Consider the following 26,601-nt stretch of genomic DNA (forward strand, 5'->3'; position numbering starts at 1 on the left):
ATTGAAGAGGAGATTGATTTCAACATAAAATTACACGCAAGCGCTTCCATCAACATTGCTACTACAACCTCTCTTGAGGTGATTTACAATTCAGTCTTTTACATCTACTTGCAAGTACTTTCTTTCATTACTTGGTTAATTCCAAAACCGGAGTTTGACCTAAAGGCGAACCCCCAATCCCAACCCATTTTTCTCTCTTTTCTGTGTGTAGGTTGTAGGTACACAGTTGTACTTTCGGATTTGGGCTTCATTTGCAGAGGTGGAAAAACCCTTTTCGTTTCGCGGATTTTTCGGAGGACCGTGTACATTCCCACCACGGTCCAGACAACTTTTCGTCAAATTCGCAGGGCGACTTCGTCTCGACATTTTACTGCTAGATCCAGGTGCACAGATTCATCCCATATTCCGATCTCAAGTTATATCGATTCTTTGTCACTTTTGCACTACATAATTCAATCAATTCCTTCCTAAATCAAGCAAGGAAAAGGGGGATCATCCTAACATTCTTAATTCATTCACAATTCAATCTACCATCTTTGTGTGGAGAAATTGAATCTAGTGAATTATCTCATCCCCTTCTTCCTAATGTAATGGTGAAAAGTGCTTGAAGGATAATCAATAGTGAAACTCTCATCTCTCTCTGAGGGAAAGGGTAGTTTTCCTCTTGATCTATCACTCATCATTTTCCCACCATTACACTTGTGTATCAATGATATTAGTTCCTTGATGCCCTCCACAATTCTCCTAAAACATTTTTGGCACTCAGATAAAAGTAAAGTTCCCTCCCAGGAATTAGACTCCAAAATAGAAGATCTCCCATGCTAAAAAAAATTATGATATCGTTTATTGATTCTCTAATGAGGTCCCTTTGCCTTCAACTACTTTATATTTTGATTTATTATGTCTTATTTTCATTTCTGTTAAGGAGGATTAAGATTATAATCAGATAAGAAAAAGAAAATGGTTGCTACAAATTTAAATCAAGTCATCATCCTACTCCTTCAATTAGTATTTCCAAATCACTTACAGATTTTGTTAAGAAGTTTAGGATGAGGTAAGGAACTACAGGGCAACCACTACATATCTAAGACTCATGTTGGAGACTCCTTATTCCTCATCCAGATCTCCATATTTGGTCATTCTATTTGGGTGCTAATCAAACCAACTACTCATGCACTACATGGGCCACCAACCATTCTTGCGATTCTAGAGGCCATGTTCCCATGAGAGCTTGTATCTTCAGAGAAAGAAGAAACAGCCTTTCCATCTCATCGGATTGCTCAACCAAAAGTCATGCTATCCAATAATCATTGGTTCAAATCAATTTTATTCTACAAAAGACTAAGAAAGGATTTGTACAATTAGGATTTGGTGACAATTTATATTTTGTGCCTCCAAACAAACTGTTCACTCTCATTTGAATTTTCCTTTCAGTGTGATATACATTAGTTGAAAAAATATCCCCACAAAATAACTTGCAGGTTTGTGTTGTTTGGTACTTTCAAGCATATATTTTTACACTGATCTAGATGCATTTTGACTGCTTAGTCTTGTATATTACAGTTTTTATTACGTATTCCCTTCATGGTACTAATCTAGTAAAATGCTCTTTATGAGTTTTTGTTTCCATTACTACCCTTTATGAATTTGTCCTCTTTACTTCAAGTTTTCGGTAAGAAGCTATGTTTTAGGAAGTAGGGAGAAAAAAAATAATAGGGTCCTTTTTAAGGAAGCTGTCCTTGATTTCAAATTACTATATTCACCATTGCAAAGGAAAAAGTCGTATTAAAACCTAGAGTACTTTGATGAATGGTCAAGTTCCATGCTACTAGAATAGACAACAAAGACAATGGTGGTATGAGAAGCAAGAGTTAAGAGTTTGAGAAACAACCTAATTCTTTGCAATTTCACAAAAGGGAGATGAGAAACAAAGTGGGGCTCCAAGAAGTACCAGGGTCAATCAGATATCTGGTAATGAAATGCACAAAGCCTCATCAATGTAAATAAGTTATACAAACACAAAACCTAAAAATGTAAGTTCGTAAGTTCACATAGAGTAAGGATGAAGTCTGTTGCATTTGGAAAGAGCCTTGTTTATAATCAGTATTTATATTTGACTTTAAACATAAAAAAGACATCATCTCCTGTAAAGTTGGCCTTGATTGGCATCCCTTGAAGAATAGTGGAAGAAATGATTTTTCGGAAGGAACGTGAAGCAAGAAATTATGTCAGAAATTCTTTAAGAGTATGCAAAGAAACCTATTAGAAGCAGGGTAGTTCTCATATTGGAATGGAATGTTTGAGAAGTTGAATTTAAGAAAGTAAAAATTATTGAGGAAACTGCCCATTTTTGTGCACCATTTTTGCTAATGTTTCTTCATGTCCACAATTAAGGGAAACCTCTGAGTGAAGGAAAAAAGGAGATGAGTATCTTGCAGAAAAGAATAAATAGAGGGGCTAGAAGAATCTGTTTGAGAAAATTGGTAAAACATGCATGTCACTTGAGGCAATCCAAAGGAAACAGACAAATTTATTCCCAGCTGTACGAATAGGTATCATTTCTTATAACAATGAAGTGTTACATAGTGCCAAGATACACACTAGGATTTAATTCTTTGAATAAAATATCTGTCAATAATGATACTTGAAATCTTATACATTCTTGATATTGTATTGGTGTAAAAGTCAAAAATATGAATGAATAGTTTTCTGCTATAAATAATGATAATCATAAGAAATCTGTAGGCTTTGTTGATAGAAAAATCATAACTACACCGGGTTAACAAGATGTGCCTCCCCCTCTGACTTCCCCTTCCAAGATATGTATTTCCCGATATCCAGTAGATAAGGTGCTGATTCAGCCTAAATATAGTTGTATTAAATATTGCCTGATTAGAGTAAGGAGGCATATTGGATACAACTGGTACAAAATTGGAGTTGTGGCCCAGGAATATTAGTTTAATAAATCTTGAAAAACATAAACTTTAAAGAGAAGAAAAAAATGCAAATTGAAAAGCACTTGGAAAAGGAACTTGCTTCTTAAAACAAAGGAAAAAAATTAATGCTTTCCCACATGCCACTTGGCTTTGAGATTGTATTTGAAACTTTGAAATCAAAACTTTATGTTCCAAAAACACCATATGCTTTAAGCTCTTCCTTTGCATGTTTAAGCACATGTCATGTTAGATCCATATTTAATACTATACGTGTGTATTTATCCATATCCATATTCACACAACATAGTCATTTTAAACAGTAACTTGCTATTAGTACAGAAACTAACAAATGCACCTTGAAAATGATACCTAACACAGAACAATAAACCAACAATGTAAAGAAATTGCTAGAAAATTTACATAAATATTGCAAAGGCTCCATATTTTGACACAAAAGTGTAAAATATATACCCATTTTGGAAACTACGAGAGATTGACATAGAGCTCTAAATTGAATTTCACTATACAAGCAAACTCACAAGCAATTTTCCCTTCAGCCACAGGCTTTGCAGTTTAATTATCAGAAAATGCTCTTTTTGAATCAAGTTCCTCTTTATTAAAAGGTGGTGGGAAAATATAAAAGATCAATTAAGAGTACCTGTATATACAGCTGTGACATAAAGAAGCCTCTCTCGAGGACCATTTATTGCATCTTTAGGACTTGCATATCCAGGTCCACTTCCAACACAACACCCAATTTTAATCTTCTCCTCAACTTCAGTTACAGGAGATTGAATTGTTGAGGTTGCTTCTGTTAATGCACTAGCCATGGTGAACTTGGCTTTAAAGTGCACACATAAATGAGGAACCACAAACTGTTAAAAAAGGTATGCAGATAAAGAAAGTTATTGAAAGTTAATGAGAGAAGTGGCTATAATACTATGCAAGAGAACTGTAATCCATGTATCCCCAATGAGAAATAGATTATTTGTCTCCACCTTAAGAGAAATTTAAAATACAACCACAAGGAACCTTATAAGCTAAAAAGAGTAATCTAATAGAAATAGATATTTGTCTCCACCTAAGAGAAATTTAAAATACAACCACAAGGAACCTTATAAACTAAAAAGCGTAAACTACTTTGAATGTGCAAGGAGATGATTTCAGTGGTATTATTATAAAGATAAGCATTTCATTAATATAAAGATGTGGGAAAATAAAGCAAACCGACAATGTAGCAAAAATGTATCAAGAAACGATTGGAGAATAGCAGCTAAGTGTGCTTGAGCAATAAAACTAAATTGGAATTATGATATCTAGTACAATTTAAGTGTAGATGGTCTAGCAGTCAATTTTTAGGTTACGGTATAGATTAGTTCTCATGCATCTTTCTTCCTAACTAAATACTGAATGGACTATGCCTTCCATTACTGGGTTGAATCACCAGAATCCAATTGCATCATCAACACTTGTTGTTCCCTTAACAAGCAGTCCCATGCAGGAGGCTTCGAGATCTATAATTATGGAGCAACATTTTCCATGAGATGAGAAAAACTAATAGAAAATAAATTGCAAATCTTATTCTACAGAATAGAAGCCCCTACTTTTAAATTTTTAGTGGCTGCATTTGGGATGGGGCTAGAAATTTCTTTCACCAGTTTAGCAGCAGTATAGATTAGTTCTCATGCATCTTTCTTCCCAACTAAATACTCAATGGACTGTACCTTCATTACTGGGTCGAATCACCAAAATCCAATTGCATCGTCAACACTTGCTGTTCCCTTAACAAGCAGTCCCATGAAGGAGGCTTCAAGATCTATGATTATGGAGCAAAATTTTCCATGACATAAGCAAAAACTGATACAAGATAAATTGCAATCTTATTCTACAAAAATAGAAGCCCCTACTTTCGGCACTAAATTTTCAGTGGCTGCATTTGGGATGGGGCTAGAAATTTCTTTCACCAGTTTAGCAGCATTTTCTCCACATGGCATTGTTAGAAACTTTGAGTGAATTTTTCGGGAATTCTTTTCCTTTATATATTTATGATGTTGGGATGCAATATTGCAGTTTCTACACAAATAATGGGACCACCGGCTTCCTAAAAATTCTCAGTTAAACCTTTTAGCATTAGCTGGTCGTATAAATTCATGGGACCATTTGATTGTAGAAAGCTCTTAACTTTTCTTAGCAACACCTGCAGAAAAATATAAGGTAGGCCCCCCTCCATAAATGCATAGCCTTAGAAGTATTTTATCCATATGTAAGAGGTGTCACTGTTCATGGGATTTTTATTCAGTCTTTGAAAATCGTACCACTACACTAGATGGTTCCTTGGTGTATTTGACTTACGAAGAATACCTCATTCTAACAAATCAATAGAACGTAAGTGTAAAGAAAATGATTACATTCCATTTTCATTATTATTCTAATCCATGTCCTTTCAACAAATAATGGATGCTATGATAATTGCCATCAGACTATCATCCCTTCAAACATAGACCCTATGAATGGGTTCAGTTATAGACCCTCCCGAAAAGTCCTTAAAGAGAAATTGAAAACTAGCAAGAGGATTATTCGTTTAGATAACTCAAAGGATATATGCACATTGCACATACCTATTTTCACTTTGATATATTGAGTACCACTTGAACCTGCAACTGAACCGTCACAATAAAAAACTGGATGCTAACCTGTACTTTAACCATTGAACCTAATGGTTAATGACTCCAACTGTTGACATAGTTATGCATTTATTACACATCAAGTAATCTTACTTAGATTTTTTATTTGCTTAGGTTTAATTATGCTTCTTTCTTTTTCAGACAATGAGGGGTCAACTTATTCTTTAAAAGAATCTCTCTATTCTTAGAGAATGAGCTGTCATCCTCACCTCCTTGTACTTCCTATAGAAGCAATTTCATTACATTTATTGAACTCTATTCAGAAATTAATAGCTTTGTTCTGTTCATTTCATACTAAATCTATACTAACACCTTGAACGACAAAGTTCCTTTTGAGTAACTTCAAGTCATTTGTTTTAGGATAGAAATTTATCCAATTATCTGAAATCTTACAACAGAAACCAAGCAAAATTCCCTAGAATGGAACATGCCATCAATAGAAGGGCATTAAAATTTGGAAGGAATAGATCTTATCCACTTTGTATCACCAATCTACATAGGGCCTCAATATCAGTCCGTCAGTAAGCAGTAAAAACAATATGTGAACCACAACACTATCTAAGAAAATGGTTATCAGCAGAACCCTATTGCTTTAAGGACACCAGAATCATATTATAAGACATGTCCATGAAATCAAGTGTTCAAAACCTCAAGATAGTCCAGCATGCTGATTTAAAAAGCATAAAATTGGATAAGGAAAATATCAATAGGTTTTGCACTAGCCATCTTATGTGTAGTATAAGGATGAAATTTTTGGAGGTAGGCATTCCTCATCATGACTTTGAAATGTAAATTGCATCTATTTGAACTATGAAATTGAAATCTTAATGTCAAAAAAATATTATAATCTCCTTACAAAGGACATAATGTCTCCATTTTCTATCCTTTGCCTGACCCCATGAAGTTCACAATCCTATGTCAAATGTTTTTTGCTGCATCAAATAACATTTATAAATAAAAGATGACAGGATGGAGACACCATGTGAGATCTCTTTCAATTTAAAAATATTTTTGAAATCTAGCAGCACAAGAAATGGCACAGCTAATCAGCAACTAAAATCCTTAGCTCCAGAACTCTTCTTACCTCTTCCTCTATTAGTGCATCCTTACAGCAGACCGTGGCCCTTGCAGACCACAACATATAAGGAAATTTGAAACGTAGAGGAGCATAGATTAGAGCCTGACTAAACTGGAACAAGAATGGTGACAACGGTTCTAATTTCTTCTTCCAATTTTTAGGCAAAAACATAAATAAGAATCAGTGACTTCAGTTCTTGATTAGGATAAACAACTTCATAGTGATCATAAGAGTAACAACTAATCAAAAAAATCTTTCTCCAGTATTATCAATAATTGTTCTTTGATCCTCCAGTGAAAATCCTATCCAGAAGGAAATTCAGGATTCTACTGGGAACTGTATACCCACCAAGATCAATCATAATTAACAGGATTACGTTGCACATTCTTCACTTTAGAGAAATTTGATGCAGCCCTTGTTGCCATAGCTAATGAAAAAAATCCTAGTATTGATTGTCTCCCGGTTGACTTTTCCAAGATATAAGAGAGGATTATTTTGCTGTCTATATTAAAGCTTTTGAAAAAGGTTCATTAGACCTTGTTACTACTCAAGGCCTAATTAAGCTTCTCTCCAAAGACACAAACGATTATGGTAGCTAGCTGGCAACCTACCACCTTACTTAATATATCCTACAAGATTTGGCTCAAGCTTTAGCTATGTGCATCAAAACTATCATATAGGAGATTGTCAGGCCTGAACAGGTTTATTGGGTAGAAGGTATATTCTGGATCACACAAGCAATGATCTTTTAAAATTGTAATAAATAGCAATTTGACTTCACCCTAACATTGATTTTTTCCCTGAAATAAATCAAGATAATTTGATAAATCAATCAAATGAGATTTTGACTATTATAATAATTATCTGTGATTAAATTGCAATTTTTCACAAAAAAAATTATGCTAAGAAAAGTTAAGGTGTGAATTTTTTTCAATTTCTGTGATGATTTTTTGTTCTTAAGCCTAACCTGATTATTTTCCTTTTTCCCAATTTAATCACAATAAGTTGAACAAACCTTTATCTTTTGGTTTGCATCGTTATTCCCAATAAAGTTTTTTGTTGCTATGTTCTGGATAATTTAGTGCTTACATGGGAAGCTGATGAATTGGCCTACCAAACATCTCCAAAAGCTCTCTTGATAAAGTTATATCTTGATATAGCCTATGACAAAATCAAATGGCAATTCATTCATAATATGCTTGGCTGGTATGGGTTTGGACCAAGGATTATTTAACCCATCAAGATTACTAATGCTCGACTAGCTATCAATGGTTCTCTCTCCTCCCCATTCCCCCTTTTAGAGATCATCTATCAAGGTTGCCTCTTGGCCTCATTCTTCATGTTCATTCTGCTAATGCTTTGGGGTACCTCCTTCAATATGCCCACTCTAAATACCATATCCATGGAATTTCCCTTCCCAATGATATTGTTGCTTTGAATTCCCATTTGGTTGATGATAGCATGTTTTTCAGCCAAAACTCTTTCGAAGAAGTGGCCAATGCCCTCAATGTCCTTGACCTCTACTATGTTGTTTCATGTTCCCAATTCTCCATGCATAAGATGGAATACCAACTGAGCTTTGCAGCTACTCCTCCACCATGGATTCTTCTAGAATGGTAATACCTAAAACATGATGTGACCTCTAGATACTTTTGGTATCCCCTTTGCATTTGGAGTTTCCCACTCAAATATGTCAAACTGGTACATAAACAAGTTAAAGTCCAAGCTTCTTTCTTGGACCTAGAGATTCCTCTCTATGGTTGGCTACATTCAAGTGGCTAACAGCTATGTCTAGATCTCTTTTTGTTGGCTGCCTCACAAAACCTGCTACAAACAACTCCCTCAGTTGATCAGAAGTATTTTGTCAGCCAAATAGAGAAACAAGGGAAGTATGTGTGTTCTTCTTGGGCACATTGTATTCAACAAAAGATTCATATGTATTGGACCTTATTGACATCCAAGGCACTTGTCTCATTGCTAAATGGACTGTAAGAGCACTCAAGGGCTCCTCCCCTTGGAAGATTATTATTGGCGAATTCAGAAAGCTAATATCAAGGGTTCTCAATCTTCTATTGGGTGAAAAGATAAACTTTCATTGGCTCCTTGATTCAAGCCACATGCTTCAACTCAGATTGATTGCATTTAGGTGGTGTTGTGTGTTGCACACACTCCCTGTCGCCAACAGGGTCCCCCTCTTTTGAGTTTTCAGCTTTCGTCCTGTGCGGAGAGTCTCACATTTTGAATGCCCAAAATCAATCCAAGGGAGATCCAGTTATAGCGTAAGCCTAGGAATCTGCTAGGTGAGTTAAACGCCTAAGTTTCAAAACCTTGCGAAATGGCCATTTGGGCCGATTTTCGCCAAATTGGAGGAAAACGTCAAAGTGAAAAAGTTCACAAAAAGGTCTTATGGGCTGAAAAGGCAAGTTAAATAGAGAGTTTGCAAAATCCCTCAGGAGGCCGATTTTCACCATGAAGTAAAACGCTTAAGTTGAAAACTTTTCAAAAATCACTTCTTGGCCGATTTTGCCAAATCTGAGGGCACAGTTAAAGTTTTGAAAAGCTTGCAAAAGGGCCATTTAGGCCGAATTTCAAGGCCCAGAGCAAAACGTTAAACTCATAAGAGCTTTTTAAAATATCTTTTTGACCCGAATTTCGCCAAACACAAGTAAAACATTAAAACTCAAGAAAGTTTGCAAAAACTCAAAAGGGGCCGAAATTCAGCGAGTAGGAGGTAAAGCGTTTAAGTGAAAACCTTTTCCAAAGGGCCAAAAGGGCCGAATTTCGGGGCCCAAGCTAAAACATCAAACTTAAAGAAACTTTTCAAAATCGCTATCTAGCCCGAAAATGCCAATGTCTTAAAACGGTGTTAAGTGTTAGAATTTGCAAAAATGTCATTTGGCCCAAAATTGGGCAGGAATAAGTGAAAATCGTGAAAATAGCAAAGACGTTAAACATTTGCGAAAGTCGGTTCCAACCCAAAAATGAGGCAAGTGAAAATTGCAACATGAAGTAGGGCGTTTTAACAAAAACGCCTAAATTTGCAAAGTGGTCTTCAAGGCCGAAAATTTCTAAACTCGCACAAACTCTCAAAGTCGGCCCTCTTAGCTAAGTTGCGAGGAAAATAGAAAGTTTTAAAAGGGGCCCTTTTAGGCCGAAAATGACTTAATCTTGCAAAAGCGGCTTTTGGCCCGAAAATGGCATATGAAGTAAAAGTTTTAAATCGCGAACTTTTTCAAAACCTTTCACCCCGAAAGTTAGGTAAAATCGCTCCAAAGGAAGGCTTTTCTTAATGCCTCTCTCAACTGAAAGGAAATCGCGTGAGAGAAGGCGTCACTTTTTTTTGCAAAAGCGGCCCTTTGCCCAAAATCGAAAGGAGAATCGTCATCTACGCAATTTGCAAAAAACTTCCTTTCCCCAAAAAATTGCCAAAAAATCATGAAATCGCAAGAGGAGAAGTTGGGAGTTTTCATGATTTGAACTTTGCATAAAACCCTCCAAGCACCGAAAATGCGAAGGTAAGGCATTCAGTTTAAGGGGCTTTGCTAAGCGTCCCTCCCAGCCAGAAATCACGTGAGGAAGAGGTGTCAGACCCGCGCAATTTGCAAAACCCCTCCGTAGTCAAAAATCGCGATAAAAGGAAAGGCATTTTCAAAGTTTTCAAAAAGGACCTTGCTGGCCGAATTTGCACAAAGCCTTTCTAACCCAAAGTTTGGGGAGATCGCAAGATAGACACCTTGTTCGCCAGGTAAGTGTTTTTCTCTCCTCCAAATCATTATTTATGCAAATTTGGTCGCATTAAGCGTAGCGCAACAGCAAACCTGCCAAAATTAACCTTGCATGTAAAATTCAGACTTAGGGATATTTTTAACATATTGAAAACTGAACCGCAGCCAAGTAGCAAATTTTAAACGAAGAACTTAATAGCATTTCACTTCCAAATTAATCGGGCTCTTGTGCTGAAGCATCGTACCTTCTTCAAATTTCAGTTTTCCATTGATCCTTATGAGCTAACATTGTCCTCTATTTTGACTAACCTGTTTGTTTCCTTCATCTCGTCACGTAATCCACGTCCAGTTGTGCAGGATAAATGCCTAAATCTGAGGTAGAATCCTCAAAAATGCCTAGTGCAACTGGAACATCTCAGGTTTCTAAATCAGACATTCCCCACAAAGGCGAGAGGATGAAGTACCAGTACCAAAGAGGAGGAATGAGGGAGTCAAAAGTCCAAAGCATATGGGAAAACATAGGCGATACTGACTTGGGCCACATAGACATTCAGGACTTCAAAGATCGGGTATATTCTCCTAACGCCTATGGCAAGCCTAGGCGGATGATGGAAAGTGGTATTGCCCAGGCAACAGGATTTCCCCCATCAGTGCAGAACTATGAGCTAGTAGTTGAGGCTGCCCGACATTATAAACCAAATACTAGATTAGTGGTTCTGGAAAATATGGTCCTAGCTGACTCCACACCTGAGGCCATTGGCGAAGCATTCGACATCCCGTTCCCAGATAATCCCATTGCTACAACCATAGATGAAGCACAAGTTGCTTACGACATGAACCCTGCTAAATGCAGGACATTGATAAACGAAGAATGGTATAAGGAGAGAAGGCCTCCAAGTATTAGAATCAGTAAAAGGACCCCCAGAAGAGACTTTCATAACGAGCATGGTGACATGGTCACCTTACTCAGTCGGGATATGGGACTCCCTCAGTCTAACCTTTTTGAAGAGTGGATGTTCTACTTTACGGAGCAAGTCTTTGCCGGAAAATCCAAGTTCGACTGGGCTCAGATCATCAGTGATAATATTCATACATAGTTGGTTGAACTTGAAGAAAAGAAGTACTTCACCATGACCTCTTACCTGGTTTATATGTATGCCCGACACCAGCCGCTGACAGGATTAATCAAGAAAGGTGAAATCGGGAACGGGCCCAATCAAGTAAAGGTGTACGACTGCTATCCTCAACTACATTACTATGACATAGCTCAGAGGGAAAAGAACAACCCTGCTTATGCAATTGGTCAATATGAGCGTGTCAATGACGCCTTCACAATGCGCCTAGTCAGGTTGATGCAGGGGGGATTGCACATAAGGCTCTCAGAGCAGGCTACCATTTTGGTACAAAAGTACGGCGCTTGGTTTATTCAATTCCCTAGGTTCACCTATATCAGAATAGCCAGCTTTGAGGGAGCTCCGTTCCGACTTCCATGCTATCCGGCAGACAAAGTAGTTCTTATGGAAGTTGCAAGGCAAGCACATCCAGTGGGCAGCTTACTCGGAGATAAGAAACAATCCGGATTCACCTTCCCTATGATTTTGGGTAACCTCGATGTGCATTTCAAGAATTCAATGCAGGTCGATGAGTCACTTGCTGAGTTAGCATCTTATGGCCTACAGAAACATTTCCCAAGGAAATGTTTTGATCATGACAATTTGGCAAAAAGAGCCTATGGCAGGCGCTACAGAGCAAAGGAGTCAATTGAGGACTATTGGAGAAATTGTTCCGATGACTATGAGGTCCAACGGCGTGAATATTCAAGGTTAAGTGTGCAACAAATGCGACTATATGAATACCGTCGGGTCCTGGATCAAGTGACAGATTCTGGCAATTGCTTGCAGGTTCAGGAGTTTGAGGCAGTAAAGTACCTCTTGTCGGGCATTGATTGGTCTCAGGATCCGATTACTGATTTTGAGGCAGTTATGGCAGCTCCAAGCAGGTACACCGATCATTCGTTACACCAGCAGATTGAGAGACTAACCCATGAAGGAATTCAATTCACATACCATATGATGGGCAGTCTCGATTCCCAGTCTTCGGAAGATGAGGGAACCTCGAGTGCACCGAAGGAAGAGGTTGAGAAACTTGAAAAGAGGAAGAAAGCCAGAGCTAGTAGAGAGACTCGGGCATCAAAAAGAACTAGAAGGGAAAAGATCCCTATTAGAAGGTGGTCTCAGGTCAGTTAGTCCTCCAAAGACCCCAGTTCGGAGGATGACGTAGTTGAGCTTGACTATATACCTGCTCTGTCCTCCCAGAGCGATGTTGATGCATTCAAGGCTAATAATCCTCCAGCACAAGATGAGCTAGATGCAGAGGTAGGATCATTGGTTCTAGTGAACCTAGAAATCAAGTTGAGGAAGGAGAAATTCTGCCTAATCAAGAGGCTGATATGCATGAACTCACCCAAGGGAGTCGGCATGAATTACAACTGAATAGTGTCGGCAAAGATGACACCACCGTCGAAGTAGAACGAAAGGCGGATGAGACCCACAAGCCCGACAGAACTGAAGAGCAACCATCACATGGGGATACCCAAAAGTTGTTCAGTGAGGTAGGGGAAAACTCAGCTATAAGTAAAGGGTTGGATACTGCATTTGTTCCTTCTATGACAGATCAATTGCAGATAGGCAGTGAGCCAACTGAGACCTCTAAGGGGCAAAGTGGGAATTTGGCCATAACATCCGAGCAGACCATACCTCAAAACTGGTTAGTTGCTCGTGCACAGCGGAAGGCAACCACCAAGCCACCTATCGACTTAGAGGATATTTTCTCTTGCATAGGGGAAACAAAGTCCAAAGGGAAGAAAAAGCCTAAGACCTACTTCCGGATCACCAAGGATGAGCAGAGGAACCGCACCATCCATATCGCTACCCCGCCTGTCGATAAGCCAACAGATCAAATTGCGTTGGCCGTTATAGCATTACAACCATCCCGATAGGGCGAACCACCAAAGAACAAAAAAGGGAGGAGTTCAAGGACTCCGTGCAAAAAATATGCTCAAGCAACTCGACGAAATCACTGCTGAGAGAAACATGTACCGAGTTCGTGCTGAGCAGGCTGAGGGGTATATTGATCACCTGCTAAAACTATTGCTCACCTGCTAAAATCATTGAAGATGTAAAGGAAATGGCCCACTACCGGGAGACCATTTTGGTCAAATTGTTCGAGGTAAAGAGGGAATGTCTCAGGGTTCATGAGGTGGTTGGTACAACTCTTCCCCTCATGAGGGCTCTTTTCTAGACCCACGTGCAGATTCCTATATTGTCCGCTATCCTAGATCCCTATGACATCAGCATCTTTAAAGAATGGTACTAGACCGCCACCATGAAGAATGAAACAAAAGATGCCATTAATAAAGAGCAGGCGGAATGTGAGGAAATCTTGAAGGACATGAGGGACCTGTTGTGACCTAATCACACATCACCCCATCCCAGATAGGGACCTCCCTAGCTTTTAGGCCCTTTTGATCGTTTAGTCTTGGTTTTTGTGTGTGCTGGTAGCAGTCTCTTCAATCTCTCCGCTTTGCAGATGTTCAGGGGTCAGTTAGGTTTAATCTGCTTCTCTGTCGAGCGAATTCGGTGAAGTCTAGGGCCCGTTTTGTCCCTTTTTAGGGTTTCTACCTTTTGTCTTAGATTTTAGGGGTTCCTCTTAGGGTTTTGGAAAACTGAACATACGACTAGAATCAAGACCCTTCAAGGGACCTCCCAGTAAAATTTGAGCCCAAACGGAGCAACTTTCTATTTTTAGAAAGTCCCTATTTTTTAGGGATTTTTCCAAGTCCCGGAATGTCGCCATTTTGCCAAAAATCAAACTTACTATTTTTAGTAATTTCTATTTTTAGTAAGTTTCTATTTATAGTAAGTCATTACTGCACCCTGTCTAGGGATCTAACACTGACACCTGGAAAGTTTCTATTTTTGGAAAGTCAGTACTGGCAGGGTCAATCAGACAAGGCGACAAGGACCAGGCGTTCGCAGACATTTCTAATTCCAGAAAGTCAAACAGCAGACAAAGAAAGCCAGAAATGGATCAAGTGCTGGAAATCAATGCCTAAAATGGAAAGCTCGGGAAAACACTTCAAAATTGCAAGAGGTCGAAATATTCTAAGTCTGGGAGATTAAATGAAGGAAAATCCATGAATCCTTCTCCAAAGCAAAAATGTGCCCAAGTCTGGACTAGGGCGCCAAAATGAAGGAGCCAAGGAGAGGTGGAAAAATCCGCGAGTCCATGGACAAAGCAAAAATGCGCCCAAATCTGGATTGGGGCGCCAAAATGAAGAAGCCAAGGAGAGGTGGAAAAATTTGCGAGTCCATGGAGAAAGCAACAATGCGCCCAAGTCTGGACTGGGGTGCCAAAATGAAGAAGCCAAGGAGAAGTGGAAAAATCTGCGAGACCATGGACAAAGCAAAAATGCGCCCAGGTCTGGAGTCAGGCGCTGAAATGGAGAAGCCAAGGAGAGGTGGAAAAATCCGCGAGTCCATGGACAAAGCAAAAATGCGCCCAAGTCTGGACTGGGGCGCCAAAATGAAGAAGCCAAGGAGAGGTGGAAAAATCCGCGAATCCATGGACAGAGCAAAAATGCGCTCAAGTCTGGAGTTAGGCGTTAAAATGGAAAAGCCAAGGAGAGGAGGAAAAATCCATGAATCCCTGGCCAAAGCAAAAATCCGCCCAAATGTGGAATTGGGTGCCAAAATGAAGATCCCAGGGATTCACAAAGAATTCCATGAATCCTTCTCCAGGTGAAAATTTCGCCCAAGTAAGGTGGAAGGTGCCAAAACAAGATGTCCAAGGATAACAAAGAAAAGATGAAATTCCTTGGCCAAGTGTGATTTGCGCCCAAATGTGTAGTTGGGCACCAAAATGGGATTCCCAAGGACAGAAAGAAAAATCCATGAATCCTTGACCAAAGCAAAAATCCGCCCAAATGTGGAATTGGGCGCCAAAATGGGATTCCCAAGGACAGGAGGAAAATCCATGAATCCCTGGACAAAGCAAAATTGCGCCCAAGTTTGCAATCAGGCGCCAGAATGAAAAAGCCAAGGACAGAAGGAAAAATCCATGAATCCCTGGTCAAAGCAAAAATCAGCCCAAATGTGGAATTGGGCGCCAGAATGGGATTCCCATGGACAGAAGGAAAATCCGTGAATCCATGGCCAAAGCAAAAATCCACCCAAATGTGGAGTCAGGCGCCAAAATGGGATTCCCATGGACAGAAGGAAAATCCGTGAATCCTTGGCCAAAGCAAAATTGCGCCCAAGTCTACAGTTCGGTGCCAAAATGAAGAAGGCAACGAAAGAGGGAAAAATCCATGAATCCCTGGCATTAGCAAAATTCCGCCCAAGTCTGCAGTCAGGCACCAAACTGGAGAAGCCAAGGACAGATGGAAAAATCCATGAATCCCTGGCCAGAGCAAAATTGTGCCCAAGTATGCAGTCAGGCGCCAAAATGGAGAAGCCAAGGACAAAAGAAAAATCCATGAGTCCTTGGCATGGTGAAAATTCCGCCCAAGCTAAAAGTTGAAATTTTGCCTAAGGTATGGAATCCAAGGAGTCAAGGAGGAATAAAAAGCAAAATTCCCCTCGGGCAAATTTTCGAATTTGCTATTTTTAGACATCAAATCACGACAAAGTGTGGAAAATTTTATAGATTCGGAATCGTGGCAGAATTCTCCATCCAATGAACCTTGCTCCTAAATTTTAGGAGGATCCCAAAAAAAATAGGGATGTTGAAAAGAAGGCATGGACAATTCACAAAACAATGAATTCCTTCCTCAGGAGGAGTTTCCACCCCGGCCTTGTGGAGGGCGCCAGAATGAACAGTGCACAAAGAGATGAATTCCTTCATCGGGGAAGAATTGCACCCAAGAAGAAGAAATTCCAAGAAAGGTGAAAAATTGACTAAGTGTTTGAAATTTCTTCCTTCAAGACATAGTTCTTGGAAATCATGAAAATTGGCTAAGGTATGAAGAATTTTCTTCCTCAGGGTAAGGAACAAATTTCTTTCCAAAGGAGAATTCCTCTACAACAAGAAATCACACCCAAGGATGAATTGAAGATAAAATTTCTAAGGCAAGGAAGGAATCATGGATGAACTAAACAAGAAATTCCCCCCCCCAGGGAAAATTTTGAAAAATCCATTCTCGAGCATCAAATCACATCCAAATTTCAAAAGTTTTACAGATTTGGATTCGTAGGAGAATTCTCTTCCTCCTAGACTTGAAACCCTAATTTGTGCAAAATTCCTAAAAAATAGGAGATGTTGAAAAATCATTGAAAATCTTTTCCAGAGCAAGGCAAGTTCAAAAACTTCAAGAAAATACTTCCAGAGTCAGAGATTCTCCCTCTTGAAGTTTTCTCTCTTTTTCCCACCAAGTGGCAGCCGAGAAAACAAACGCTGAATTAATGAAGCATCTCTTTGCATGTAGCCATCACATTTATGGCATTATGACAGATTCTTCGTGCATGTCGCCGTCACTAGGAGAATGATGGGCATTTATGATAGTGTCGATTATATTTTGAGCATAAACAACATCATGGGGCACGTTTAATGTGCTAGTGGGCGCTATTTTAGGCTCTTTTAAATTAATTGTACATGGGCATAATGGGTTATTAATTGCTGATTCCCACCTTGTTGCACCTTGAGTGGGGAATCTTTAGGGCAAACCCTAATTAGGGTTTCGCATGTAATCATGGCTTGAGGCCTATATAAGGGGGTGACCCCCTCATTTGTAAGGAAGAGAGACTATCGTCAGAGATTGTTGCTAAGAGTTTTTGAAGCAAACACTTAATACATTGTTCCATTGTTGGTGTGTTCTTGTGTTGTTTTGGAGCTCGCATGGTCTCATTCTCTTCATACATTAGATTTGCTTTCATGTTGTTAGACGAACTGGATTTGATAGGATCGCTTGTGGCAAAATTTGTGCTCATACTTTTGGTGTGCAGCTGATTGTTGCATACCATGCAAAGTTAGCCTGAGCCTCCGTTATATGTGTATGTTTAACTTCGATTATCAGAAGAGATTGTTCGATTTGATGGTTTCTCTTGATGATTTGAAAATCTTTAGCACACCCTCTGAATATTGCACTGCCTTCGTGTAGTTGTGCGTTGCTGGCAAAGCGAAGCGTGGTTGGATTTTGCGCAAGTTATCCCATCTCCTTGTTCATAGGATTAGATTACTTTTAGTCTAGTTTTCCTCTGCCCTATTCCTATTTACTTTCCACATAATTCAAAATCCAGAAGATCCAAAACTAAGAGCTTTTATTGTAAATCATCCATATAAAAAATCCTTGAGCTTGTGTAAGTTTCTTCAACATACATAAGGCCCTTGGGTTATCAGCAAACCCATCAAACAACTGAGTCACGTCCATGCACTGAAGGAACCTTGGAAATTAGCCGTTTGAACTTTAAGTAATCCTAGCATACGGACTAATCTTGATCAAGAGAGGATAAGGTGACCGTTGGTGACTTTATTCTGTGTTAGATGCGGTCATAAAAAACATGTCAACAGGACCTTGGTGGAAGGATCCTCCGATCAATGGTTCTGGGCTTGAAAAATAGTTTGCCTGATGACCTGGTGCAACCGGACTGGGAGGATAGATTGAGAATGGATAAGGTCGCATACTCCACGGAGGACATGGAGTTTGCCAGTGGATTGCATTCAGACATTTTATGTTTTGAGGCTCATCGGTCTGATTGGAAGGATGGGTTAAAGCATGTGGATCGCCATTTGGGGGTATGCAATATAAAATACGCCATCCTCCTATGCCTCAATTCATGGTGTTGTTTCAGCTATGCATCAGATTTCAAGACTATGTTCAGGCAGAAAGTGCGGCAGGTCGGGACCTCTAGAAGGAATATTTGCACGCCAAGGATGAATTTCTGGAGAAAGGGTCTACAGCAGAAAAGAAAAAAGTGCTTTCATAAAGTGCAAAATTCTTTTAAAATCTTAAAAAGCACTTTTCGACCATAAAGTTCATTTCTAACTGCCAAAACAGTTGTAAATCTTGAGCTTCGTGCATGTGCACTTTTTGAGCTGCTTTTTGGTAGTTATTAATTACCTTGTTGGGTAGTTATTATTTCTCCTTTGGTGGTTGTTGATATTTTGCCTCCCATTTATGGGCATGGGTACTATGTTGTATTAATGAATCTGGGCCACTTGTTTTGTTTTAATCTTGGCCATTCATCTAAGTTTTGAAACTCTATTTAAAGGGGTTGGTTTTCCCTTATTTTGGGTAAGAAGTCTAAGATTGTTGCTGAAACTCTGGCGAAATTCATGCAGAATTAATGGAAATTAAAGTTGTCTTATTTCTTTGTGAGTGCATGGTCTCCTTCTTCACCATTTAATATTCTTGTTATGCATTTTGCCTTCAGATAGTATTTTTGGGATAATATTTGATAGAAACCTTGGTGTTCATACCATTAAGGATTGGTTGATTGCCATTTCCCCCTGCATGGTAGTCTGAACCCATTTATGTGTTTAGTTCGGTTGTTAAACATCAAATGAATGGATGTCAAGTTTTGCATTTATGTTTAGTAGCATGAAAATTCAACTCCCTTTGAAGATTGCACTAGATTTTACAACATTGTGCTTTATTAGCTGATAATGTTAAATCTGGTTTTTTTGAGGTTTCTGTCTATCTTCCTGAATATGTTATCTTAGATAAATTAATTAGATATTCTCTATCTCTTTTCCCTTCCTTTTTTCCCCTTTTTATCAAAAGAAGCCATACAGTCAACTTGAGATAGTATCAATCCAAGCAAAATCAGATGATATAGGACTGTTGAACTTTAGGGAACTCGTTCGAAACCGATTCCGTCTAACCTTAAGTCCCCTTTGTGTTTCCAGCAAAACACATCAAACTGCTAAGCTATCCTGCAGTCAAGACTTGACAACCAAAACATTGAGGTAATCCCCATTGATCAAATTCACACAGCATTAGGGATTTCCTTATCTCAAGAGAGGATAGGATTCTTAGCATTTTTATTATGCGTTGGCCAGATGAAGTCGCAAGTTCGGCAATTTTAGACACGTCAACAAAAAGCTTGGCAAATCCTTTCTCTCTTACTAAGGCAATGTGCTCAGTCACTGAGGCATGGACTTAGCTTTCCAAGATCCTCCATTTGGTGGACTTGATTAATCCAAATGATGATCAGCCACTTGCAACTGCAAACAGCTTTGTGGTAAATGTAATGTCCCCTTTTGGGAGAACACAAATCTTGCCCACTATACAAGTAGAATTATTGCAGGTTATGTATTTTCAGTCTTCTGTGGTAATTTGGACACATTCAATTCGATGTTGTTTACCTCTTTGAAAGTTGAACGCTGCTCTCTTGGATGAATGCTATTGCTGAATAGTTCGATCTATATTTGATTGCTGAAGGTTCTTTGCTCTCTAAGGAGAATTGATGTTAACTGTATTGATTTCCTCCATTAATTGATAAGTCCCCTTCAATGCTTGGAATGAATTCTCCTTTATACTTTATTGGTGGAAGCATCACCACCTTTCATAAGAATTGAGTCACCACTTTTCATTGTTGCCCTTGAAAATAATATTTTATTCCTCAAATTGATCTCCCCTCTTTTTCTCCTCCTCAAATGAAAACTTCTCCCCTTTATATCCTCCATTGTGAGGGAGAGTCGCACCTCTTCGTAATGGTCACAACCTTTCACAATTACCACCCTTCAAAAGGGTCACAACGCTTCATCATTGCTGCCCCTTTGGAAGAGTCACTTCCTTATCTTCTTCCCATTAATGCTTCCTTAGTTTCTTTGCTCCCTTCTTTCTTCCTTCATCTCTTTTCTCCCCCAAATGAAGTTCTCTTCTCTCCCTTTTATATCTCATGTTCGAGGGAGTCTCAACTTTACATTTCATGCCCTTTGAGCATTCATTAAACTTAACTAAATTTTAATTATATTAAATTTTATTTTTATTCTTTTATATTTTAATTTATTATTATTATTTATTAATAAATCATATTTCAACAAGGGGACGTTACAGTAAATCCCTATTCAAGAAAAGCATTGAAAGTGGAACTTTCAAAGATATATGGGATCACCATAATCTTCATTGAGAAAGCACCACCCAGCCCTGAAATGAGTTCCACACCTCAGCTTCTCACAAGCATGCCATTCAACTTATCCTATTGCTGATCCCACCTTCCTAGCAACTCAAATTGCCCACCTTCTATGAAAAAAGATTGGAGATGACTGATGGGGAGTAAACTCACCCTCTTGTCCCCCTAAAGTTGTTTACAGATCATTGGTTCCTCCCATCCAATATGGCATGAGATATAATGCCATGGACAAATTAAAAAGTTTCTTTCCAACCTTTAAAATGTAACAATCTTAGTCACACTATTTGGAAATCTAAAGCTGATGCTCAAGCTCAGTTCCTGAGCTGGAAACTGCTTCACTTCCACCTCTCCAATAGTGACCACATCTGTTTCTTCCAAACTCAGCCTATCCTGTACCCCTTCAGCCAGAAGAAAGAAACCATGAATTATATACTTTCTAACTGTACCTTCATAACCAATAAATGTGGCAATCTATGTTTCTGTTCAGCAGATATATATCATGGAAATTTGCTCTCTTGGGGGTCAATGTGTCTAAAAATATTGTCTTTAAAACCTGCAGACAAACAGTTCTTAAGCAAATTTGGAGTGTCTCATGTCCAGTTCTTTTTTATAACCAAATCTGGAAATTGGCATTTCAGACTTAAATCTAATATTTTGTTTTAGATGCAAATGTCATCTGTGCTTTGCACAAATTCCTTCAAGTCAATGTGGAGCTAGAAAAGCAAGTTTTCTCTCTCCGAGATCAGCTTCAGCACTCACCAAAAACCAAGAAGACCTCTCTAAAAAGATGGAAGAGATTAATTTGGAAGTAGACAATCTGGCCAATGTCAACCTTAAACAAGGAAGGCCGTATCAATGAGCTAACTTTCAAATCATCCAGAAAGTTTAGAAGAATGTCAACCGTATGACAGGTCAAATAAGCATTGACACTGCTTATCCAGTTTATGAACAATTTGAGTGGTGATTTACCATGAGTTGTAATTTTGATTTTCGCAGATGGTTGTAAATTGGCTTGCTCTCTTGCCCCTGTAAGTTTTTCCCAACTGCTTTGTTGTATCTTCTGCTAATTCTATAAATTGGCTGCTGCTCTATAACTTTCTTATTCATCTTTTTATTCAATAAAAAGACTTCCTACTATTGCTCACCTCCCCACTTTAAGACCTCTTGATATTGTTGGAAAGGATATTATTAAGAACCTAAGCAATCATCTTTGGTACACATTTACTAAGCCCAAAATTATTCTCTAATCTGGATTCATGCACTCCATGATCACAATCCAAGATGCTAGCTATGCATATTGGTTCCCACCTTGCTAATTTGAGAAAAAGGGGGTCATATAAAACTATCTCATATTAGAATATTAAAATATTGTTAATTTTAGTATTAATGCTCAATAGTGTATATTCTTTTTTAGTAAGATCTTCTACGATCTTATCAGCAGTTTCTTATTAGAAACTTGCTATTCTTGTAAATACTCCTGTACTATTTATGAGCTATTGCTCATTCTGTTATTTAATCAATTCTTTGAAATCCATATGCTTCTGCATTTGTTTTATGGTATCAGAGCTTCAGGGTTTTGGCGTTCGGCGGGATTTGTCTTCGTGGGTCTGTTTTGAGGATTTTTTTTTCCTCTACCTGCGGTTGTTTGGTAGTTCAGCTTGTATTTGCTTCGCGCGACTTCCTCTTTGCAAGTTCGCGTGTTGTCTGTGTGTGTCACGCGAGTTTCCGCGCCTATCTTTTGTTCGGCGGCGATCGTGGCTCTATGCCTACACCCTCAGCTCGCCGCGACGCGACCTGCACACCCTCCGCGACGCGACCTGCACCCTCGGCGACGCGACGCGACCTGCACCCTCGACGACGCAACCTGCACCCTCGTCGCGATCTGCAACCTTTTTTTTTCTGCGCGTCAAATTTTCTGAGCATATCATGGCTTCCACGACCCTCTGTTTTTTCGATTAAGGTGTTTACCTTCAAGTTTTTATCGAAAATAAATTTTTCTTGCAGATTCTTGGTGGGTTTTTCGAAACCTAATCTGGGTAGTTGCCCGATTTTTCTGGGTGCATCGTTTTCTGTGCCTCGATTTTCGAGCCAACGGATTTGAATTTGGTTTTCAGATTCCTTCTGGGTTTTCTCTCATCTTTCAGTACATTGGGAAACGTGCAAATGGCTTCTCTCACCAATCTGATGTTAGAAGGCAGTCAACGCTTTAATGGCCACAATTACAACATCTAGAAACAGCGTATGTTGACCATTTTTTAATATAGGCATCTTGACCAGCTTGTTTTGGGAAAAGAGCTCAGTCCTGGTACACCTGGTGCAGATCAAGATAAGTTTGATGAACGCAATCTGGAGGCAGTTATGCTTCTCAAACTCTCAGTGACTGATGATCAGTTACCGCAGATTCCTTCCGGCAAGACAGCTTCCGACATCTGGAAGCATCTGAAGGAATTGCATGAGACATCCGACAAGAGCCGAGCATTCTTTCTCACCTAAGATGCACCAATCTCAAGTTTACAAGAGCTAAGTGTGGTCTATTAAGCTGACAAAATTGTCATATGCTCAACATGGTCCTTGAAGGTTGAATGCAACCTTTAGTGTGCCTAATCATTCAAGAATGGTACATTCCAAAATTTAACTATATTTCCACAAAGTCGTGGAATAGGGAGACAAAAGCACAAGAGGGATAGGTATCAAGCACAAGGGTTTCAAGGCCCTAGATTTGGGGACAACAAGGGACAACACTTGGATATTTGGGTGCAAAGACCCTAGAAGGTTCAAGGGGTAGCATTCTTCATGGGGGTCTAGAGGCAATGCTTCCAATGAGCTCGACGAATAACACCCCTCGAGGGATTTAGGTTGGTGAATAGGGTGGGGTCAAGGAGTGAAGCCCTTGCTACCAAGCCCAAATTAAAGCCCTCGAGACCACATGGACCTTCATGGAGCACACCCTTTTCATAATTTTATCACCATGTTTTCTCCAATACCAAGAGCTCATTATTTCTAATCAAACCTTGTCTCTCCAAAGAATCTAAGTGGTCTAAATGATGAGAGCTACACAGAAATTTATAGTGTTTTTAAATTTTTTTAGAGTTTAGAGTTTGGGTGGCACCCATTAAACAAATAAGGTTAGGCTTAGTGGCCCAAAATTCAAAAAGATACTATTTTTTTAATCTCTTTCTATTGTTTGATGCAAGAGGTGACTAAGTGTTTCTAGTGTGTTTGGGGGACACTAACAAGTTGCCTAAGGATTTTTGGGATGTCTCAATGTTTCCATAAATTCTCCTAATCAAGGGGATGACCAAAAACATCCCCTCTCTAAGAGAATGTCCCAAAGTTATCCCCTATCTACTAATGGTGGTGGTAGCATGGTTGGGGAATGTTTTCCCAAAGTCCTGGCACCTATCTAGAGGACATCCTCATCCCAAAATAGTAGGAAATTGGGGGAGACATATCCTTGTGAACACTAAATCTAACCACATAGTCACCACAAGACTTGGGATATGAGGATTCTAGTTTAAAATAGGGTACATAGGTAGATGAATATAGTCACCATGAAATGTAGATATTCCTAAACCCGTTTCATTCAAGCTTCTCCTCCTCTTAAAATCCACAAAGTATCCAATGTCATATCCACCAATACTAGAACCATCTTCTTGGAATCAATGTATTTCAAGATTATATGTTCACAAGGACTGGATGGTCTCTAAAAAACAAGGCCTTCCTATCTTTTACTAACTTTTTCAGCTCGCATGCTCCAAAAAAGTAGGTTTTGTTTTACCAGGAGCTGGTTACAAAGACACTCAAAAGACAAAATGATCTCCCTTTCTAGATTTCTCAAAAACAATTTGGCCTACTGAAGGTCTCAATATCTCTAGCAATTCGGCAGAAAAGGAAGCCTAATAAACCTGTACAAAAGAGGCAATGTATAAAATATCTAAAGCAGAAAGAAACAAAACACACAATATGCACTACGTAGTACTTCACTTGGGGAAATTCTTTTGGATAAAAAGCCCAGCATAGTAATCTTCTTCATTATTGCATAAAAACTCAACCATTCACAATAAATAATAGAGCTCTTACTCATTAATAGACACATCAAAAAATGATTTTGCAATTTGCATTAATGATTTAAAATCACGAGCAAAATAGAAAAGCATTTTTCTAATGCCTCTCACTAGTCTCCGTAGCCTTAACAAATTATACAACATACTCCTAATAACTCATTGGCATGCTTGCTCAAGCCAAATTCTGCAGCTCTATACATTCAATAAACTAAAACAAACTCCAAATCCTAACATCAAAGCTTGAAATTAGACCAAGTATATTAAAAAATAAAAAAGGAAAACAGTGTAAGAAATAAAACAGTATCTCTACATCAACCAAATTACGTAGTTCTGAGGATACAGCAACTCAACAAAATCGAGATTCAACCATTAAAAAAATAACAATGATTAAATAATAAAAATAGCAAAGTTAAATTATTTGATTAATTTCTTAATGGTTTTTTTAAAGATCAAAATATACCCAATTATTCAATTAATTTACATCACTACACAAGCCAAATTCTGCAGCGCTGGGTTATCAAAAACTCAAAAGAAGCTCCAAATTATAACATAGAAATCTGAATAGAAATCAACTATGGAAAAAAAAACACAGATCATTATCTACCGTATTAGTCAAACTTCAAAAACTGACTATACATTAAGTAATACAATTTCAAAAATATCATTTTAAAAAAAGATAGTCAGGTTGTCAATGGATTTGTGCTTAAATACGTAATTAGGTTCTCAAAATACAGATCCATATTTGAATTCTCCAAAGAGAGATTTACAGTTGCAATTTTAAGGGTTAACTCTTGGACTTCCAGAGTAGCTTCTATGTTGATTACAGTTGAATAAGTGACTTCTCAATTGAACATGTTGAAGGAAAAAGTTCCCCTGTGGCCTAGACTGGTGTATGGCCAACCGTCTAACCCAATATAATAACAAAAAAACTGAACTTAAATAAACTGTATTATTTTATTTAAAATAAAAATAAAAATCCCTATCTACCCTTCTATTTACACAGCGAAAAACTGAACTGAAATCAACTGTCATAAAAAGGAAAAAATACAGATACTATCTACAAGACTATTCCAAGATCAAAATAGAGAACCTAAATCAACAATCATGTTTAAATAAGATAACTGCCTAAGTAATTCAGACTTAGCTCAAAGTGATGTTAACCTTACCAGTAAGAAGCACAGTGGATGATCCTTGCTCGATCCACACTTCTGATTGCAATGCAAAACCTGCTGTAAAGCAAGCTTGTATTTTAAATTTTTTTCTAGTGGGTGAGTCAGCAGAATATTTCAGAATTATCTTATCAAAAAAACAGTGAAAAAGCACTCACGCGAAAAAGGAAATCTCCTATTGCCCAACCACTAATGGTGTATATATATAATATAAACGTAATTTTCTAATGAATAGATATGAGGTGCGTTAAATCTCTGAGAATGGAGAAAAGAAGTGTCTAGGGAGGATGTACTCAAGTAGCGATACAATACACAATATTTATAGAAATATCCGAAACCAAAAATGCGTCCAGGGGGACTGTACCGCCGCTATAAGCCAAAAAGATTGGCGGGATAAGGATGGGGAATCATAGATCACTTCATCAGATACGTTTAGTACTTGTCTATTTATAGACTTTCAATTATTTCCTATTGCAGACTTTTCGATTGGATAACTTATGTTGTTTGAAGAAATTAATAATGTTGCATTAAAAAATGTATTAGACAATATAATGTTGAATTTAATCAAATTTGAAATAAATAATTTGAAGTTTATATCTTAACAAGAGAAGCATATGTGCCATGTTCTTGTGCGTGATGTTGTTGATAGTGTTTTGTTATTATTGTAAATGTATTTGGTTGTAAAGATGTTAATTTAGTGTACTTTTTAGAATTGTTTCATAGGAAGTGTTAATATAATGTTAAAATATGTAGTAGATATAAAATATCAATTTTTTTATTTATCACAAATGTTAAAGTTACAAATATATGTG

The 26,601-nt window shown here is 38.3% G+C and overlaps 1 protein-coding gene across 4 annotated transcripts in view; it reads right to left on the reverse strand.

Annotated features, from left to right (window-relative positions):
• Positions 1-26,095, reverse strand: part of LOC131066004 (selenium-binding protein 2) — an 82,504-nt gene extending 56,409 nt beyond the window's left edge. Inside the window, exons 1-3 of one of the 4 annotated variants that reach the window (XM_058000671.2) lie at positions 25,948-26,095; positions 25,787-25,849; positions 3,595-3,777 (exon numbers count right to left, since the gene is read on the reverse strand). In XM_058000671.2, the coding sequence (XP_057856654.2) occupies positions 3,595-3,766 (172 nt within the window). In that variant the 5' untranslated portion in view covers positions 3,767-3,777; positions 25,787-25,849; positions 25,948-26,095. Of the gene's footprint in view, positions 1-3,594; positions 3,812-25,786; positions 25,850-25,947 lie in introns of all 4 variants that reach the window. The other 3 variants (XM_058000670.2, XM_058000674.2, XM_058000673.2) reach the window with 3 other exon arrangements.
• Between the last annotated feature and the right edge of the window lie 506 nt (positions 26,096-26,601).

Source organism: Cryptomeria japonica, chromosome 3 (genome assembly GCF_030272615.1).
Source record: "Cryptomeria japonica chromosome 3, Sugi_1.0, whole genome shotgun sequence".
Classification (NCBI taxonomy): Eukaryota; Viridiplantae; Streptophyta; class Pinopsida; order Cupressales; family Cupressaceae; genus Cryptomeria; species Cryptomeria japonica.